The 22,104-nt window shown below is 40.4% G+C and overlaps 1 protein-coding gene across 1 annotated transcript in view; it reads right to left on the reverse strand.

Annotated features, from left to right (window-relative positions):
• The window catches only part of CERS6 (ceramide synthase 6), a 206,732-nt gene that overhangs the window by 55,979 nt on the left and 128,649 nt on the right, over window positions 1-22,104 (reverse strand). Inside the window, exon 5 of the mRNA XM_067549300.1 lies at window positions 4,099-4,149. Within this exon, the coding sequence (XP_067405401.1) occupies window positions 4,099-4,149 (51 nt within the window). The remainder of the gene's footprint in view (window positions 1-4,098; window positions 4,150-22,104) is intronic.

Consider the following 22,104-nt stretch of genomic DNA (forward strand, 5'->3'; position numbering starts at 1 on the left):
GTGAAAGGCACCTGCTTGATAACCCTAGAATCCAAAGGCATGGGGAGTTGGATTGTAAGATCTCCCAAGTTTCCCCACCAATGGAGGAACAACCCATAAGTGTAGTTCATTCTCTCTTGCCCATTCAGTCCTTGTCTGCTCTACTGACATTGTCAGTAAGAGTGTAGATTAGCAGCAGTTTTTTAAACTTAATTCTAGTATGTGAACTAAAAAGGAATCTGGAATTACACTTAAAATCCCCCAAAGAATTTACAAGGAAAATTTGTATTAGAAGAATTTTTAGAATTGTTGGTTGTTCTCTATTGATAAGTGTTTCTAAACCAGTGGTCCCCAAACTGTGGGGAGCACTTAACATCTGGGGAGGCATGACGGGGCCCAGGCCAGCCCCCACAAGGGTGTGGGGATGGAGCACCACCCAGCTCCGCTCTGGCCCCACCCCTGGCTGCAGGTGTGGCCCCAGCTCTGCCCTGGGCCGCGGCTCGGCCGATGGCCTCCATTCTCAGCTCCCAGCCATGGCCCCTGGCCCTGTCAAGGCTCTGCTTCCGGCCAGGGGTGGGGTTGAGGGGAGAAGAGACACGAGGACATATTCTATTACTGGTGGAGGGGGCATGAGAGGAAAACTTTGGAGACCATTGTTCTAAACCCATGAATCAAGATAATTTAAGGGGGGAAAAAACCCACACTGTAAGGATGTGCCAGTTTTAATCTCATAACAAATGGACAACAAAAGCGGAGAACTTGATCAGTTCCAACATTAGTTCCCAATCCTGCAAAAACTTAACTTCAGTAGGACTTACTCACAGTGCATTAAGTGAGGATTTGGGCCTTAGCCAGTCAAATGAATGCAGAATGACCCATTTGTCTATATCTATACAGAGTTGTGTTGGATTTCTGGAATGCCATATTGAATAATTCATGTGAGTCACAGCATGATTAGAATCTTTATCTGTCTAAAAAAAGAAAGCAAACAAACAAAACCCCCACAAACACTTAACCTTGATTTGAGCTCAACACATGTTTTTTCTCTGGGACAATGACTGACTGTTTTTATTTTGTGATTTGCCGTATATCAAAACCTCATTCTCTGGCTCTGGACCTTCTCTTTGTCTGAAGCTGGTCTCTATAGATCTGACATTTAGTTACCAGTATTCAAAGGGTGCAACTAATTTTCTCAGTAACAAAGGATAACCTCTCTGTTCTGATCATAAGCTTAGCAAATATTCATGCTCATTAGCCAATCATACTGATTTTCTTTTTTCAGAAGCAAATTTTCTTGTGTATGTAATATGCAGTTTACAGACATGTCTAGACATGTTAGACTTCTCAGATTGCAAACTCTTTCTTAAGTTGGTTTCTTACTCTCTTAGATACTAATTGTCACTTGTGGGTAGAGCTGCCAACAGTCCCTTATTCCAAGAGACATCCCTATTTTTTTCATCTCTGTACAACAAGATCGGCAGTTGCTGAGTACTGAAAAAAGCTACAAGAAATTCCACCAGCGAATGTAGGTGAGTACTGCTTATTACTATAATTAATGATGATTATGATTATGATAACATCAGGAGGAAGGGTGGGGTGAGGTGAGGTGCTAAGAAAACAGTCCCTAATTTTGAAATACAGTGTTGGCAACGTCACTTATGGGTTTGTACAATCTCTGAACCCTTCAGGGGATTTTGAATGCTGCTGTTATACAAGTAAAAATGGAAAACAACATTTGGGGCTAAACAGGTGAATGTTTGGAGGCTTTCTGAAAATCTGGAATTTAGATGGTTAGAAATGCTGCAAAACAAAATCACAACCACAAGTTACTGCGGGTCTTGAAACCCATGTCATTAGGTGACATTTGTGACTTTCGATACTTGATATTAAAAAAACCAACACCTATTCACCATGACAATAGATTTATGTTTAAAAGCAGTAAGGAAGCAGATGAGGCATAAGATAATGGCTGCTCTGAAATGAATGGGCAATTAGCTCCAAACACAATCTTGCTCTCACTCAGACAGCTGTGAAATCTCCAGGGCTCTCTAATTGTAGCCTGATGCTTATTTACATTCTTCTGTAATCGTGCCAGTATGATACTTTTGTGATGACACAAATGCCAACTGGTATTGCATAAAAACACAGATCCATGGACTGAGCTTCCTGAATGGCTGCCAGCGCCATCTCCTAACCTCATATCCATGATGACATTTTTCTCTAATGAGCTGTCTAATTAACAATATTATTTAAAATTTAATAGATATTGATTAACTGAAACCCCCAACACCTCTATGTGTTGGTAAGTATTAATAACTCTCTGAGTGCATCTACCCAGCAATTAAATACATATGGCTGGCCCGGGTCAGCTGACAGGCTCATGGGGCTTAGAGTGTGGGGTTGTAAAATTGCTGTGTAAATTTTCAGGATCGGACTGCAGCTTTGGGACTTCACAAGTGGGAAGGGTCCCAGAGCCTGGGCTCCAGCCTGAGTCTGAACATCTACAATTTTTAGCCCCACAGCCTGATTCCTGTGAGCCCATGTCAGCTGATCTGGGCCAGCCGCAGCTGTGCCTTGAGTCTTTTATTCCAGTGTAGACCTACCCTGTGTTACTGGTGAGAAAACTAAGGCAAAGCGGAACTAGTCCAAGGTCACAAAATGGAAAAGTGGCATAGCATGAATTCAAATTCAGGAGTTCTAGATTCTCGGCAGTTAACTCAATCCTCTACCCAAGGCCTATGTGAAGTTGCACAATCCCGGGAAGAGCACTAGAGGCATACTGGGGGTGTGTGCAAAAGCTGCAAGCCATGCTACATTCATTTGTGCAGCTCAGATTCACTGGGCAGCCAACCAGTCACAAAGCCAACCTCTTCCCCTGCCCCAGGGGAACAGCATGGGAACAGCCCCTGAATTCCCAAAGCACAGGTGCTGCAATAATGCCTAGTCCTTATGCAGATTCTTATGCCCTCCCCTACCTACTGTGCACTTGTGTAAGGGTTACCACAATCTGGACCCATATGCGTTGTACCCAACCTCCGTTAAACCTGTGACCTTAGTTTTCAGACATGAACACCTCAACAGTTGCCACCAGCATTGCTTACAAAGAATAAACAATATTTGTAATTATATTGTCCCAAATCCCATATTTGGAGCTCCTATTAGGGAATCTATATTTGAAAATTGGACCCAATATGTTCTTCAGAGTGCAAAATGGATGGATGTAGTATAAAGACACACCACAAAGGAGAATATTTTTACTTTTGACAATAGAATAGTTGGTTGCACTTTACTCTCTCAAGTAACATGCCATGGATGAATTAGTAAAGTCCCCTCTTGGCTGTTTGGTGTTATACTTTGATGTAGGATAAAAACAAAATACTGAGGTTTCTGAATTAGTGGAAGTGTACAGACATTGCTGAATGCAGGGGGTTGAAAACATTCTGTGTGTTTATAATTATGTAATAATTTTGATCCTAATTACAGATTGAAATTGATTTTTTTTTCAAATTTCCATGAAGATGAGTTTCATGTTTACTTGGATAACCCTATTTTGCTTCCAGATTCCTCTTTGAACACACACACTGGTGGGGGATAATGCACCATAACCTATACAGTAGAAACCCACTTTTACTAAACTCTTTATCTGAAATGCCTTTATGTCCCCTGGCCTAGGAGGTCTCATTGTACAGTCTTCTGATTTGGTGACCCAAAGACTTCACACTTTTGTTAAAATAAAATTTTTGTTAAAATAAAGGTTCTACTATTACTGTAGTAGAATACATATACTTTCAAGGCTAGGTTCCCCACACTTTGGATATGAGGAGATATTTCCTTCCACCAGGAATACATTTCATTCAGGGTTCTGCCAGACATATTGTCTTTCTGCCAGCTATCGCTGATCCAGTTTTGTCCTAACCAGGAGGGATGGGATATTTCTTTCTTTGAGGATGCGGCTCATGTTGCTCCTCTATGACTCACACAATAGGGGGAGCAAAAGGATGTTTGTTGGGTAGTCTGATAAAGCTAATTAATATTTGCATAAAACATGTGGGGTTTGTGCAGTAAAAACAAAATCTCATTGAGGTTGTATATTTATTTGTGTAAAATAGGATGACTTACCTGATATGGGTATCCGTTCCAGCACTGTCTTGTGTTCCAGAGCCAGGGAGTCTTAAAGAAACAAAACAAAGGGACATGTTAGTAGTTGTGCAATGAAACAATGCAGTCCTGGGCAGTTTAGAAGTAAGCGGTTAATATTGTTCAGGGACTAAATCCTGAGAGATGTTGAACAGTTGTATGTCTTCTCACTGGAGTCAATGGGCATTGAGAGTGAGCACTAGAAACCTCAGAGTTTATATTCATAGAGTTTCAGAGTTTATATTCATATATATATATATATATATTCATATTAGAACAACCCACTCACTCAGAGATTTTGACTTGCGTATGTAGGATTTTTACAAAAGGAGCACACGGTATCTCAGTCATTCTTACAACTTAGGCACAAGTGGCAAGATCTCATGTCACAATCTCAGCATCATAGCTAATAAATAATACCTAGCTCTTTTATAGCATTTTTCATCAATAGCTCTCAAAACACTTTACAAAGAAGGTCAATATAATTCTCCTCATTTTACAGATGGGGAAACTGAGGCAGTTACCCAAGAGGCCAGTGGCAGATTCAGGAATAAAAGCCAGGTTTCCCAAATTCCAGTCCAGTACTCTATCCACCAAGGTACACTGTCTAATTATGGCCCTGTTGGTCTGAGACTACTAAAATGTTTAGTCAGAACTGCTTCTGCATAGGTTCAGAGCAGTTAATCCTAGGAAAGGATATTATTTCCTCCACCCTCACCCCAACAGTCCTGCCTCCTCCAGGGAGATCAAATCAAGTCCCTGCACGCCTGGCTTTGGTTTCCACTGTCTTAAAGGATGGAGTTTGCCATCATACCACATATTCTGCTTGCAATGGTATCCTAAGGCAAAATGAATGCTGAGGGAGACAAACTCACTGTAGTGTGTAAAATACCCACTGAATTTTCCATTCAAGAAAGCCAATCCCAAGCAGTCAGAAATATGTGACAGGAAGGTTCTTGTGGAGATGCATCACTGTTGCCCTTAATTTGTTTTCCAGCTATTTGCACAGGATTTATGTGACTATTTAGCCCCCAATTTTTCATGAAAAGACAAGAACAGGGAAGTCTCCTTAGATGTCAGTAAATCTATTCTTTCAGCAGGTTTATTCTTTTGTTCAGTTCAGATCGGATTTCAGTGTCTTGCAGCACTGACAAAAATAGAAACCTAGGCCTGATCGTCTCATATTGATTACCAGCCTGTGGAAGAGCTTTTCTCTCTTGAAGAGGTTGTTTAAACTGGTATCCCAAAGAGTTTCACCCTGCCTTTCTGCTTCCTTAATGTCTATTATAGTATACCTATGATTTGCAAAATACCTGGCAAAACATCAACATTCATTTTTTTCACACCACACCCCAAGCAAGTGCACACACAGGAAGAAAAATGTGCTATCAGTTGTCCCTGAACCAGTGCCCTCCCAAAACAACAACCTGGGGGACTAGAGTAGGATATTGCAGATACTGTGGGCACAAGAATGCCGAGTGTTTCAACATGCTATTGTAACTCAAAGAGTTAATGGCACTGCTTCCCAAAAGGAGAAATTTTAAGATGGAAGCCAACAGCTCCTGTAAAGGAAAACTAAGCTGGTGAAGCAAATTGCTGCAACAAAACGGCAGATGAGTCAGTCAGAGCCCCTTCTCCAGGCAGAACATCATCTCTTGGTCACAGAAAAACTGATAAGCACCAAATGTTCAGCTCTAGAATTCCTACCCACATATAGAGCCTGTTCAGAGACCAGACTTCTCCCCCGTAGTCCATCCCTTTCTGGAGTAGCTGCTTTTTGGGCCCTAAATGGAGCACCTATGAGCAAGAGTTGCTGCTAGTGTTTTGTTTGCCAAGGACAAGGTATCTGCACCCTTTGGCAGAGACATTAAGAATAAGTATTTCTTTTAAAAATCCTATTTGAATAATGATACTGACTTCAAATAGCTTCTTCACAAGTATCATGGTCCTTACTGAGGAGCCTGAAGCTGCAATTTTAGAATCACTCCGAGCAAAAGTCTTCCAAGCTCTAGACAAGGTATATTAAAAAACATTTTAGAAGATGGGCAGGAAGTGTTGACTTGCTTTTGTAAGAGAAAAAGAACACTAACAAGAGTCATAGGGCCAGAAAGAGTCTAGAATAAATACAAATTACAGAAGAGCTAGCAATGTAATGCTAGCTTAATTAGCAGAAAAGCGCCATTTTTTACTCTGTGAGACAATTAGATCAGAGCAGGGGTTTGAGGGCTGAGTCACTTACTACTACAGAATCACTACAGTGTCCGTATAGTGCAGAGCTGGCCAAACTTACTGATCCTTTGAGCTCCATACAACAATCCTCAGAAATTCAAGAGCCAGGGTGCGCCTGCCGGGCCTTGGGCTTCAGTCCTGTGGCGGGGAGGTGGTGGGACTTGGGGCTTCTGTCCTGCTGGTAGCGCCCGCCCAAGTCCTGAGCCTCAGCAGGCCCCTCTCAGGGAGCAGAAGCCCAAGACCCCCTGCCCTGCAGGGCTGAAGCCCCAGCAGGTGCACCCACTGGGGCAGAAGCCCTGAACTCTGGCAGATGCCTCTCATAGGCTCCTGAACTACAGTTTGGCCATCCCTTGTGTAGTGCCTGCACAATGGGGTCCTGATCTCCATTAAGGACTCGAGGCGCGATGGTAACATAAATAATAAGGATGGCTTAATTAATAATTAGGATGATAATTTTTTTAATTTTTTACTACTACAAAAATCAGCTTCCCCCAACAATTTTTCAAGGTTAGAGACACAGTTGCCAGAGATTCAACGATTGGGTTTTGACAATGGTTGGATTTGGGAAAGAATCTTTTCTAATACATAGTCAATGTACATTTCTCTCCATAGACACCCTCTCTGTTCTCTGTCCCTGAGGTGTTCTCCCCAGCCTTAAGGAGCTCTCCGTTTCTCTACACTTCTCATGCTGAAGGCCTTACACTGTACTCACCACCCTTACATACAATAGAGATAAAGAGAGTCCCTTAAAAAGTAATCAGTACAGCTTCTTAGTCAACCTTGGAGGTTGGTGTTGAGTGAAATGAGGTTTTCATTCCCTCCCAGGTAGCTGAGTGAAGTGCATTCCACTGGGCAGGTGGGACAAGAGATTATGGGTGAAATCCTGGCTGGTCCCATTGAAGTCAGAGTCTTAGTGGGTCAGGATTTTACTCCCAGGACAGGAAACAGAATTCAGGCCTTCTGCATAAATCTACAATGCATTAGACTGTGATGTCAACTTACACTGGTGCTTTCAACACAAAACTTGCAAAAGGTACTGTTCCAGCTACTTGCATTGTTTTGTATTCATCCAGGTATTTAAAAAACAACAACAAACAGAACCAAAAATAAATACAAGAATCGTTTCCTTCTTTCCACAGCTTTATTACTAAACTGAATTTTATTGTAAATCAAAAACATTAAAGAGGGCAAGCGCACATCTCATCACTCAATCCATCGCACATCCTTTCCCATTGAACACTCAGTGTTTACACAACGAAGGATAAAGACCTGATCTAAGAAACAATAACTGGACTGAGCTGCCAACCTGAATTAATTTGCCAAGATTTCCTTTGTGCATAAACACAAAGCGCTCCTCAGAGGCACTTGTACTTCATTAAGCACAACTTCACCTTGGGTTTGGGTAGCACTTATATTGCATGAAGCACATTTCTAAAGCTGAAGTACCCATCCACAGGGTTTTACACAAGAATGTGGAAGAGCCATGTAATTCCTTTACAGAAGCTGAGCTGCTTTACATCCAAGTATAATGAGGGCACAGACATTTTAATAAATAGGCCTCTTGGATTAGGACACATGTACCCTCAGAGCAATAGGTGTTTCCATTAAAATTAAGTTTGTTCAGATTAATACTTTATGTAACACTGAGTCATGACACACATTCTCTTAATTTCAAGGTTAGTCAGAGCAATCTAGCTCAGGCAAAAGGCAGTGAGAAAATCCATGTGCAATGCAATGAATGGGCATCAAGCCAAATAAAGGAAACACTCAGCAGAACATTATCCTGGGCCTTAAAGCAGGTGAGAACCAGGCTCCTACCACCTTTAATGTTCTCATCACAGAAAGGATTTGCACTATATGGATGGACAGTATAAATACTATTCATAATATATTCCCATCTCCAGGTTAGGAGAAGCGTTCTAATTAGCTTCTAACTCAAATCTGTCATATAACAGAATGTACCTGCAGTTCCTATATGTTGATGATGATATTACTTGACTATTGAAGATAATTTCTAAGTTTTAAAAAATTTGTATTTAATGTTGACATTAAAATAAAACTTGCAAATATATACAGAAGGAACAAGGATTCCAGAAGCTGATATGATGATTCCTTAGCACAGCTAAAGAGTAATGCACGAAGGTCTCTACGTGATAACTGCATGGAGTTCCTGATGTACAATACATCTTGAGGCTTTAAGAGTGAAGTGTAAAGTTCAAACATCCTCTTCTCTCTATTAACAAGAATCACCTGACACAAGCAGTTTACAGGTTCAAACGACTCAATCTTACCGTACCTCTGTCTCTTCCAGCTAACCTACATAGGAATACTTAATGGCGAGGAACTAATGCATGTCCAATTTGCCAGGGTATTGGAATGCAACCCTCAGGTTTCTTTGCCAAGAAAAGATGTTCAGATGTGAGTCTGAGTTCTTGTGGACATAAAGAGTTTTAATTGCCAATGTTTTGAAGCCTTTAGTACTTGCCCTTTCTCACTCCTTCTACTCACCAGCCAGCAAAACTTACTGGGCATGAGGGGCTGAGGTGAGGATGGAGCCAGGGCTTTACCCACCTGGTCCCCAGGGGGAAAGGGAGCATCAGACACATAGTTCCTGTTCTCCCCTACATGCCCAGGGTCATAGTCCAAGGTCTAATGAGAGGGCCTCCCAGTGTGGTCATGTTAGATGCAACCACGGGGAAGCCTTTAATAAACTAAACTGTCTATTGGGCTGGGCCAAGTGTATAGAATACAGTGCGATGAGAGAAGTTCTTTTGAAATGCAGAACATTTGTTATTGATACATAGAATTAAAGCATGTCTGTCTTACAGATGCCTAAATTAAAGCCATTCAAATATTGTCAACCCATTCATTTAGGATAATTCCTACTTCTAGCCAAGTCTGAAAAGCAATGATTGCCTTTCACATCAGACTCAACTAAACGTAAGAGATACTTCACCCAATTTTCCTCTACCTAAATTACAGGTAGTAGCAAAATATTCACATCTATTTTTTTCAAATATTATGACACATTTTTAGCATTTCTCCAAAGACATCTTGTCACAGTATTTGCCAATGCAAAGGTTTGGATTTGATTAAACTTTGAGCACTAAATAAAACAAGTTACATTAGAGAACACTCAGGGTCTGACTACAAAGCCTGAAAACTCACCACAAGTTGAGAAATAATGTAAAATACGTATGGTTACCACACGTCAGGGAATGACCCTGCACAGAACATTTTACCCTTCTGAGCCACACAAACCCTCAAAGGCCATGGCTGCAGGCAGCCAGGGTCCTAAAGAGAAACAAATGTAGTTTTGTAGCCTTTTTCCCCCAGCTCCCTGAATTGGTTTGGAGAATATTTGTTCCTCAAATCACTGTTAAGGAAGCGATTGGCTAATCTGGTCCTTTTTTTCCTTGCATTAGAGGCCCAGTCCTGTGAAACAAGGACAGCTATTATGCCAACCACCCCATTAAGGAGAAGTAAAAACCACTGGTTGGTGGGATAATTACCCTCACTGAATTACAAGCATTGTGCCAAAGATGAACCCACTAAGCGATAATGTTCAGCAGACTCAAACTAGTTTCCCCAGGACAATCCAACCACCATATAAGGTAATCCATTTGGAAGGAGTCATGGGAAAGGGATACTGTGCAATGCTGAACCAAGAATTCTACAGTTGCTGGAAAGAGGAGATTTGCCACTTAAACAATGATTATCCTTCATGCCTGCTCAGTGTTGAAGCCGGGGTTTCCATGGGCCATCCAGAAGGAAATTCAGCTGAACTGGGCCCCATTAATGAACAATCCTCTTTTTACATGTAAACAAAAAGCCGCATAGGCCGTACCAGAACACACACTGTGCTGTGCAATTGACCCACCCACTTTTAATTATCGTATAATTTCCTAGGCTGCAGTACTAATAAAAGGTGCTGACTTCAGATGGCTCTTTGTATAGCCCACATCCCTGATATGCATGCGTAAGGACGGGTAGTTTTGGACTATACTCTCTGTGCAATTGTTGGCAAACAGAAAATGAAACCCCTATGTGCCATATACGAATAGCTTCCCTGCCACAGAATAGTTGTACAATTTGTGCAGACCTGGTTGAAACATTTTTGCTGATTTGGCAAAATATGCGGTCTTGTCAAAGCCAAAACATATCTCAGAGTCTATCAGTTTCCACTAAGCTTTCATGAGGGAAATTTTTGAGTCAGGGACATAGCAAGAGCCTCTATACAGGGTGGTTAGGACATGATGTGGGTGACCCAGGTTCAAGTCCCTGATATGAAATGATCTGGGATGAAAAACTCTACTTTGAACCAAGCAGAGCAGGAACTTCAACCTGGGTCTCCCACATCCTAGGCCTGTGCCATAACCACCAGGCTATAGAGTGAAACTGACCCCGACAAAAAACAGAATTGTTGTCCAGTGAGCTCCAATTTTTTGGGCTTGAAATGGGGTGAGGAGGATATAAGAAAGTGAGAAAAAAAATTCAGAATCTTTACTCTGACCAGCCTCCATTTATCTCCTTTCCTTGTCAAGGCATCTCACCTATTTCCCCCTCCATACTCTGGCCATAGCAGTAGGGACCCTGTTCAGACTCTCACTTATTTATAATTGAGTCCCTCTTTGTGGTCCATCAAGGGCACCCATTCTAGACTCTCGGCTCCTTAGTCATCACCTCTCTGCAGTAGAGACCATGTCTCTCTCTCTCTCCTGATTGGGGGTTTTCTAGGCTTGCCTGTTCCCTGCCTACATTGTGATATCCCCAATAAGTCAGACTGCCTCAGCTGGCTAGCGGTCTGTGTTTTGCTTTCTCTTTGAAGGCTATGAACAACGTAATTGCCAGCAGTTCTGAGTTACCACACAGCTCTTTATAAGCAAGCACGTTTATTCTCAAGGTGAAAGCATTACACAGAACACACAGAAACAATGGGATCTATATGCATGCTAAAAGATTACCTGTGGTCACCCATCAATCTTTTAGGGCTTCAATAGGTCAAGTCCTTCCAACACTTCCCAGGAATGACTGAATCCCCCCTTGGACAGAATATCCTATCTGTTTGCTGGATCAGAAATCAGGCCCTGAGTCAGTTTAAACTTAGGCTTTCTTTGTCCGTTGGTCTGTGAAGTATCTAGTTTGAACCAGTTTTTGTGAGCATCCCCAGGTGCTGGTACCTCTCTGGAGGTGTTACAACCTGAATGAATTTGCCTAATCGCCCCCTACAATTCTTAGTTTCTGGAGGATTGTAGTCACCTTTCCCCATAGAATTTCATATAATCCCCTTGCCCATAATGATACATAAACTTAATACAGTAACACCTCCCAAAGATACTGCAGGGAATTGCCATCTCCGTCACCCAGGGTCCAAGAGGGAGGACCAGATTCTGACATCTATACTCTTGCGGAAGAATGCTCGAACAGTGCTATTGACTCTAGTGGGACTAGCTATGGAGGAAGGTACATCTGACTCAGAGTAGGGGTGGCAGCACCTGGCTCTAAGTTATCTAACTAAAAACAGACCAATAGCACAACAAACAAACTGGAAAGGTGGTGGGGTGGGGAGGATTGCAAAGCTGAAATAAAACCAGCATAAATCTGTAAGTGTAACACTCAAGGTTTGGAATCAGTTTTTGCTGGGCATAAAGCATCAGTTCTGCTAGCAGTTTTCTGGGGATTTTTGCCTTAAATGGCATGAGAGCTCAAATGAAACGTAAGCTTTCCCCCACCTTTAGTCCAGTGCCTAATCAGTGCAGCACCTATGACAAAGAAGGATGATAAACAGCTGTTGCATTTATTGTCATTTACTAATGAACAATACTCTCTCTCTCTCTCTCTCCTTATATAAAAAACTGTCTAAAGCTTTCTGTCAAATATCTCTCACTAAATCCATTAGTTAAAGGAATTTTATTTTTAAAAGAATTTCTGAAAACTTCTGAGACAGGGCAATGATGGAGAATTTTAAAATAATGCAGGAGAAATAATGTGAGAAGTCTGCATGTTAGCCAGGAGCCCTTGGCTGTTTTGCATACATTGTCCTAACCAGTTATCTTCAGAGACTCTAATTGGGCCTACGCTTCCAAAAGCCCCAAAGCAATGAAATCTGCACACTTCGCTCCAAGTTTTGTTAACATCTGGTATGTGAAAGAAAGGTCAATCATGATAGTAGAAGAAAAACTGTAGTATTGTACAAAACTTCACCTTACTACTTAAGGAATAGAACACAAATGTAAGCAGTCTAAGAGGTAACGCTGCGTGTGTGTCTTAAAGCTACATTCCATCAATGAATGCTTCTTTTTGAACTTTTATTTGTATATATAAATAGAGAGTTAGGTTTCAGTTAATCATATAGTGAGCCAAGTACAAGAGATGAGTATTCTCCTGCCCTTCTGTATCCACAAGACCCAGAGTATATTGAACAAACAGATTCTCAAAGTTAAACATACATATTTACTTGTGCACGTATGTTTTGCAAATGCCTTGATGTGTGTATGTGCTTTCACACACAGCCACATAGGCAACTAACTGGCCATGCACATGCACATCAGATCTTTTGAGTGTATAAACTGGTCCTGTGCAAATTTATGTAAACAACTTTGGGTGCTTAACTTTGAAAATCCATCCCTTGTTTATTTACCATAGGGGCCAAATTATCTGCTCCAGCTTTCATTTTTATGCCCCAACTTTTACTTGCACAACTGTTTCCTCTCCCCAATCCCATTCATACAGTTATTTATGTGCGCCATCCAGGCACAGCTAGAAAACCAAATACACACAAATATGGGTTTTGTAAACACAAACAGGTTCATGCCCTCTTCTGTAAGTACAATCAGATAAATACATCAAAATGGACATGCAAAAATTAATACAGGCCTGAGGCTGGCTGAAGTGTGACACCGCCCCCCCCGTCTGCTCTATACACTTGAAACAAACAGTATCTCAAAGACAGATTCACATTTTAAGTTAACAAAGACAGTAGCCTCCTGTCATTATATGAAAACAGATCACTACTGAATGGCTGAACCACAAAAGAGAGTCTCTTAAAGAACAGAATTGAAAGAAATCTTTGCTAAACATTCAGTTAGATAACTGCAATCCTCAAGCTCAGCCAGATGTTTCATCAGAGTGCAGTGTATTCAAAAACACAGTAGCTTATTGACAAGAAATAGACATCCCTTGAAAGCTAATTCAATTTCAAACCCATTTATTCCCCCAAAATAAAATTTCAGAACAAAATGATTCAGTCTTCTCTTCAAAAGTCTCATGTAAACCCCAGTACTGGGGAAGGTTAAAATTACCCTCTGAAATCAGGAAACATGTTAATCACTGTAACCTGCAGAGCCCTCAATGCCAACTCATATTAGGCCTGACACACTAATTACCCCCAACACACTGTGGTCATAACATGTACCTAAAAGGTGCCATGTCAGACATCATAAGTAAACTGGTGATATGCTGGTCCCAAAAATCATTGCATGACATGTTTGTATACAAAGAGTTATGTACGTGTGTTGGAAATATGTCCTTAAAATGTATGTGGGAAGCAGGGCACAAAAGAATGTGTATTTACCTGTGAGACTGGCTTGATTACCGGCAGAGGACAATTAAAATACATTTACCTATACAGTAAACAGTGAACGAGCTGCAGCTTACTGAACACACAAGGGTACCAAGTCTGCACCTTGGGAATTCTTCCTGGCTCTTGAGGCAGAGACAATGGACACTGGGTAACACAAGGGGAGCAGACAGACATTCTAGTTACCCATTGCTTAGGGAACAAACGAAACGGCACCCTTGGATTTGTGAATGCTGAGTCCCCTGGGCTGGAAAGCCAGAGATGCTAATAACTTTGATGTGAGTAAGAAAACGGCATAGGCAAAGATTGCAACTTGCTAAAAATCAAGATTTAGTCACTAGAAAGCGTGTTTTATTTTGTTTGGTTTGTAACCAGACCTGTCTATTTTTCTCTTGCTTAGTATCACTTAAATCGCTGTTCTTTGTTAATAAACTTGTTTTTGTTTTATTACAAAACCATCTCAGTGTGGCATATTAAAATGTAGTGCGAGTCTTCAGCTAACCTAACGGTCTGGTGTGTGTTCTCTCTCTTTGGAGGCAGCAAATCTAATAATTTTTGTGAGTGTCCAGTGACAGGACTGTAGACTGCATGGAGGCTTCTCTGGGGAAATCAGGTAGTGGGGTTCACCGATTGTTACCTGCAAGGCAAGGTTTAGATTGGCAGAGTCTTGAAGAGTTTGCTGGCAAGGCGGGCTGGTGTGTCAGGGAGCTGACACACCATTTAGCAGCAGCAGAGCTCTCTCTCTTGCTAAAGCAGAGGGGTAACACTCAGTTCTGGATGTCCTGAGCCGGATGTCACAATGGAATGATCTTTTTTTTTAAAACCAGTTTTAAAAATAAGAAAATCAATGAAACTTAGCATTTATAGAGAGATGTACGTACAACACATTTGTCTGGAGACAAGGCATGGATTTTAGCTATCTGGGTTTACTACCAGGATTTGGATGGAGTTTCCTGCATTGACCTTTGTCTCAAAGAGTCTTGGTAGTTTCTAGTCTAAGTACCATAGAAATGTTCAGTATATTTTCACTACAGTCAATATAATAAACATTTTGGGCACAGTTCTATCCTCATTGCACTAATACATGTCATGAGGCCAGAGGATGTTCCAGGGTTTACGGCTTATCCGACACAAAGTGTCATGTGTGGTCTCTGCCTATGCCCTAGGGGCCAAAGCTTGCCCTCAGATACACAAGTGCAACTGCCACTTTCTTATCTGCATTCCAGCTCAGAATAGGGTCTTTTATTATCATATAATTTCTACCCAAAAGGACAAATTTTTGTAGTTTGTTTGCATAAAGTGGGACATAGAAAAAAGCCGCAGCATCATTGTTGACTTAAAAACACAAAACATGTAACTATTTCCATGTTCTATATATTCTACGTGAATTGAAAATTACAGACTTTTAGTGAACAGTTCCTTTCATATTTGCAGTGGAAGGACAATTATTTATAATTAACAAACATTATAATCTTCAATATGCAATCTGACATGCTTAATTTAAATGGTGACTGAGTCTTCATGCTTTTTTTTTTTTTTTTTTTTTTTGTAATTAAGCCCATGAATGCTGGCAAATTCTTCTTATTCAACAAATTTATAAGCATTCCTCCTGCATGCCAGTTGTTTTAATAAGTATTCAGCACTCTGATTAGAATTACTTGAATTGCTTTCTTTTTTTCTCGTGTAGCACCTGCATTCTCTTGCATGGTGATGATGAATTGCTACTGACATTAGAAAAAAATCAGATTATCATGGCAGCACAAAAAAACTTTCTTCTATAGTCCCACGCCTCTACAACTTTACGTTCAAATGTAAAAGTTAATCTGCCTTTTTACAGCGAAACCAAGAGATTCTCCAGATTCCATGGTAACCTGGGGTTCTCCTTCTTTTGTGGCTTACCAGATGTCTATCTCACTGGTGACTCTTGCAAGCCTCCTTTATTTTAAGCAAACCATGAACACCTAGCAAAATGTTTCCTTTCTTGTGCATTGTGAAACCAAGATTGTCTTGTCACTTGGATATAGAAAACCCGCCCACACACACAGATTTAAATTTCTTGCAAAAGAAATCTAAGCTAAGCAGCCATGAACTATTAAAAAAAGGAAACACTAAAAATGATAAAGCATGACACACAAAGATAAGCTACTGTCTTTCCCAATAATGTCTTGTAGGGAATTTTCATGTTGATTGTTGCTTTATTTGATTTTTTTTTTTTAAATCAGACTTGAGTTGTGATCCATATTGTTTACTGAGAACATCACTATGCTTAAGTATTATTAGCTCATGGTATGGACTTTGGTGTTTTGAGTCAAGAACAGAAGCCAAGAAATTCTGACTTAAGACTGCAATATTACCTTATCCCCATTGAGCTTAGGCATTACAGCACAGTGGAGTAAGAAATTAATATTAATAGTTAGATCAGACCCACTTCTGTGAGACCTTTGAATACAGGAGCACATACCATGTGCTGTTCTAGACACATAAGGGTGAGGCTAAGAGGGCAACTATGTAGCATTTCTTGGTGTTTATAGACTGATGACAACATGCTTATGTTATTTTAAGGAGTTTTGTTTAATTTGCTTGGATATCATCATTACATAGCTTCTGTTGCAACTGCTTCTTTCTGTAAGTCAGAGTGCTATTATTGTCTTTGTAGTTTCACTTGGATGGCTATTTAAGTCTTGGAAGGTCATCGTTTACATCATGGCCATAGTAAGTACAAGTATGTTCTCTCACAGCACCATTATTTCACTATTTAAGTTAAAACCTAACACAAATGAAGTCACCTTGCTCTGCCTTTTAAACCATTTGTAAACATCAACATTTCATTTCCATTTTATCTCTTTGCTGAAAAGAAGTTAAAATGTTCTCTCCATTATCCAGATAGCATGAAAAGAAGAATAACAAATGTGCAATGGGAGTGAGTTTGTCTGGAACAACCAGACCATTCTTTATTTTGGCATCACAATGGCTTGCCTATGGAAATACACTGAGCTTGTTTGGGACCCAGTAAACACTCATTGTAGCAGCATGTTCTAGGGTAAGCCAAGGGCTAATCATCTTGAAATGTTTTCCCTTCATCATCTCATCCAGTAATGGTCCTGGTTTATTTGGGTGTCCGAACATTTTGAAATCATCAGAGGTATCTGCTGCTTGTTTTTTGTTAGCTATTTCTCAGACATAAGCCTCCCACCTGTTTAAATATCTCCTTTTGAAACAGGGACAGCAGAAGCACCATTCTATAGTTAGGACTAAAAGCTTCCAGGCTCCAAAGTGTCTTGTATCCTAGGCATTCATGTAACAAATAAGCTCTGTACCTAAGTTCTGACACTGGCAGCATTGCATGGGTATTATTTATGTAACAACGAACCATGCTTCGTGGAGCCCTCAGAAAACATTACAGGAATAAATATGTTCCCACAAACATCAGCATTTGACCACATACACATCCCAACTAACTAGAGTTTCCACTACCCACAAAATCATTGACTACGGACAAATGCTGTGCTGGAACAATTTAGTGATCTCAAGAAACCCATAGTTCATACTTTGTGCCAACTTCTGTTCACTCTTCCTTCTAGTGGCTTATTTGAAAAAGGATGTGATTGTTTCAGACACCAAGAATAGCATTTTCATAAATTCTTCACAGACCCAAGTAGTCTTCCTTACTTCTTGGCATAGTTCCCAATGTAAGTGAAGACAACATGACATGTTGCTTATGGGTCGCCTGAAGCCTTCTTTTTCATATCTTATATTGTGAATAAGCAAACCATCAGAAACTTCTAAAGGCCTGATATTTCTCTGGGGGTTAGCACTTTGCATTAGTAGCTCAAAGAAAGTCTGCAGCAATAATGTGATAGAGAAACTACTGATATGCAGAGTACTCATCCTCTCATCTCTCCCCCTTTCCCAATTCCCAAATAAAACTAGCAGAATACTTGTGCCAATGGCAAGGGGAAACCAAACATGAAAGGAACCAAAAAAGGCCAAAATTAGTTACAATCACTTAAAGAGGCACTTGACATTTCAAATGTAAATGTAGGTCTCTGTACTGAAAAAAAAATCATTTGTTGCAAAAAACTTTTTTTTACAATTGGCAACTGGAATTATTCACAAAGTGAAATTCAGTTCACAGCAGAGACCCAGCACAAGATATATACACGATGCAAATCCAAGATAAGCCCTGACAATATGGCATAAGTGTAAATACAGGGGCGCAGAGGTCTTGTGTTGGCAATCTACATGAGTGGATTTCACCTAGCTGAATTTCCCAAGTGAATTGCAAGTGTAGGTCCATGTAGCATGCATTGCAGTAACCCAGCCTGGCAGTGACAAAGATATGGACAATTGTAGTGATGTCCACTTCTGGAATGAAAGATCCCAATTTATAGCAAGTAGCAGACAGCAAAAAAAATCTGGACCACTGCTACTAGCTGAACACCCAAAAACAGTGAAGTGAATTTTAACAGAGGGCAGAATCTCTGAAAAGAAATGATATTTTTACCATCCCTCCTGCAGATGCTTTTCCCATTCAACTAGCATCTTTTGTGTCCTACCTGGTCTGAGTTCAATCAGCTTGCTCTCATTCAAACATCCTCTTGCTCTGCAACTTTATCTATTTTTCAGTTACCAGGTTTTTATTAAACAGAACAGTTTTTACATTTTGTTAAGTGACCTTCATACTAAATAACAAGAACATTTTTTCCATAATGAACACTCTAAACCAGTCAATGGAGTTATTTACAGCAGCTGAAGTTATATGTATACAGTTGTGGCAGAGTTCTCATATCTTTGCACATAGAGGAGTTTGGGACAACTACTGATGAAGAGTGGGTTCCCTGATCATAAAATATTCAGCATATTGCAGAACCCCTTAATTTAAATAAATACACACACACACAATGCTTGGTAACACTCTAGCAAACAAAGCAAAGCAGCTATAAACCCATAAAATTTAAGCAGTTTATGGCTGCCTTATATCTTTAGAGCAATACAAAGCAGCTGGAGCTCACCAGTGAATCCCTCAAACTTAATACGAGATCTGTAAATTTTCTTTGGAAAGGAAAACCACGTCACTGTATAAATCATAGCTTTGGAATTACTTCTCTAAGGAATGAATCAACTTTCAAAGTGTTCTTATTTAGATTCCAAGAACCAGACTTGACCATGATTTTGGTTTGTTTAAAGTCACTATACATTTAAGAGCTGAAAAAAACAAACAAACCAAAATTGATCTTTGCAAAACCTATCAATTCTGCTGCTATCGTGGTGATGCTGGGATTTGATGGTACTGTAATCCTGAACTATTTAAAGAACACCATTTGTTTTTCAAGTACTTTAACAAAAGCCAGAGGGGGTTCCTACGTTTTTGAAGATGTTTGGAATTCTAGTTATTCAAAGGCTTATATGGAAGTAGTTAATTAAACAACTCATCTTTATATATTTACTTTCTCCTTAACAAGAATATGTAGCTGCCTTGCCAGAGGGGTACATCTGACTAATTTTGATGAGCAGATCATTTCCATCCAATTTGTTAAAGGGAAATTTTTCTTGCATCCTAGGGCATGCTACTAAAGCAGGCTTTTGGAAATTCCTGCTGACTTCCCTTCCTTTAGCAGGAGTCATTCTGCATCACAATGGCTTGCTTTATTGGTATCCAGTTCCATTCCACAGTCCAGAAGGAGAGATGCAGTTAATTGTAAATGATAAGAATCGTGATTTTGTACTGAGTGAGCTTTGTGGTGCATTTAACATAGGAATGGAATGCTTTAAGATCATTACAAATGTGAAGTCACTTTGTCCGACTGCATTATATTTATGAACAAGATATAGGTAAAGCCTTAATAAGCGGATGGAGGAAAAAAACCTGAATAAAGTTTACACAAAAATGAAAAAAAGTATCAAAATGATGCAATGTTTAATACCAAACAGAGCAGGATGTGTTTAATTTGTCCTAGTACAGAGGGTGACGACATGGCCTTGCCGGCAAAACTGGCCTTAAGTAACAGAGGAGCAGTGAACAGGCCTTCTTCTGGTGAAGTTTTCCCACTAATGACTGGGAAACCCATTGAGAATTACATGTGCACTTGGAAAACAGTAGGTGAACAGACACAGTAATCCCCATCCCCAAAGATGACCAAAGGGTTACTCACCAAAGAGTCGCTTGCCATTACTGCCAGATTACTAGAGTGGGTGGATGAAATGTACCCGCAGTGGCAATGTAATGTTCCTTGGTCAATGGTCAGTCTCAGCATCAGGCTTAATTCCACTACCAAATGTTGGGACTGGCTGGAGTAAAGTATAACCTCACCAATAAAAAGGTGGCAGTCAGCACAGCAGCCCCCTTTCTTCTTCCTCTCCCTCCCCTCCAGATGCCGTACTTTCCTCATTTGAAAACTGTAGCTTCATTTTATTTTTGGATACTGCATTAAGGCATAAAAAAATCATCCCTGAGATGAAGTGGGCCATTCTGTCTAGCTACGGTTTGGCTTGTATTTTGAACAACATCGTTGTAAATTCTAACCTACAAAGTCAATCAAGAAAACGTTATATCATGTACTCTTTCCCCTCAGTGGGAGGTGATGCCCTGGCCATAATGTGGCCCCACCTGTAGTGTCCTCTTGGTGCAGACCACAGCAGGACAAGTATGGTTGCCTCAGTTTCCCCCCTCAAATAATCCAAGGACCCCACTTCAGGTTCTTTTGCTTCCTTCCTTGGGTCAGGTTTATTATCAAAACCATACTGCAGGTCAGTCATAATAGAAGTCTCAACATAGTCCATTTATTGTGCCAGTGTATACAATCCTTAAAATCTCATGACATGATGTCCCATATACCGCACAGCAACATCTTCCGCTATTCATCAGTCCTCTTCTGTACCTCTGCCAGGACAGCTACCCCAGCCCTTCCAGCTGGAATGCGGATGCCAGCAAGCTGGGAGGGATTGTAAGCACCTTGGAAGACAGCATTGGAATTTAAAACAATCTTGACAGAGTGGAGAATTGGTCTGAATTCAACAAGATGAAATTAAATAAATATAAGTTTAAAGTACTTCACTTAGGAAGGAAAAATCAAATGCACAACTGCAAAATAGGGAATGACTGACTAAGTGGTAGTATTGCTGAGAAGGATCTGGGGGTTACATTTGTGAATCACAAATTGAATGAGACACAACAATGTGATGCAGTTGCAAAAAAGGCTAATATCATTCTGGGATGTATTAATAGTAGCGTCGTATGTAAAACACATGAAGTAATTGTTCCGCTCTACTCAGTACTGGTGAGGCCTGAGCTGGAGTATTGTGTCCAGTTCTGGGCACCACATTTTAAGAAACGTGGAGAAATTGGAGAGAGTCCAGAGGAGAACCACAAAAATTATAAAAGGTTTAGAAAACCTGACCTATGAGGAAGGTTAAAAACTGGTCATGTTTGGTCTTGAGAAAAGAAGACTGAGGGTGGACCTGATAACAGTCTTCTAATCTGTTAGGGCTGTTATAAAGAGGACTGTGATCAATTGTTCTCCATGTCTACTGAAGGTGGGACAAGAAGTAATGTACTTAATTTGCAGCAAGAAAGATTTAGGTTAGCAATTAGGAAAAACTTCCTAATTATAGGGGTAGTTTGGCTCTATAATAGCCTTCCAACAGAGGTTGTGCAATCCCCATCAGTGGAGGTTTCCAAGAACTGGTTGTACAAACAACTGTCAGGAACAGTCTAGGTTTATGTGGTCCTGCCTCAGTGCAAGAGGCTGGACTAGATGACTTCTTGAGGTGCTTTCCAGCCCTACATTTCTATAAAATAGACAGTTTTCAACAGCGATCTTTCGTTGAATTCTTGACTTTGCTACACTCTTGAATGAAGCTGCCTTAGCTTTCAGTTATATTAAATCTAATTAAAAGTATCTTTATCGTAACATTTCCCAAATAAAACACCCTGGGATATATCCCCTTTAGCCCCATTATTTTTATATATAGGACACTGAAAAATGATCATAACTTTCAAAGAGTTGATTCTCTGCTGCCAGCAGTATAGCTATTTGTACTGCAGTAGAAAAATGGGTCATTCTGTCAACAAAAGTATATAAGGCCTCATGGCCGTTATTTTATTGGTCCAAGCAATCAGTACAATTTATTTGGACAGTCAGCAATGTTAACAATACAATGCACAGCTCAGTGCAAGCTTA

Source organism: Emydura macquarii, unplaced genomic scaffold (assembly GCF_026122565.2).
Source record: "Emydura macquarii macquarii isolate MOO-44397 ecotype Brisbane River unplaced genomic scaffold, CSIRO-AGI_Emac_v2 contig_1253, whole genome shotgun sequence".
Classification (NCBI taxonomy): Eukaryota; Metazoa; Chordata; order Testudines; family Chelidae; genus Emydura; species Emydura macquarii.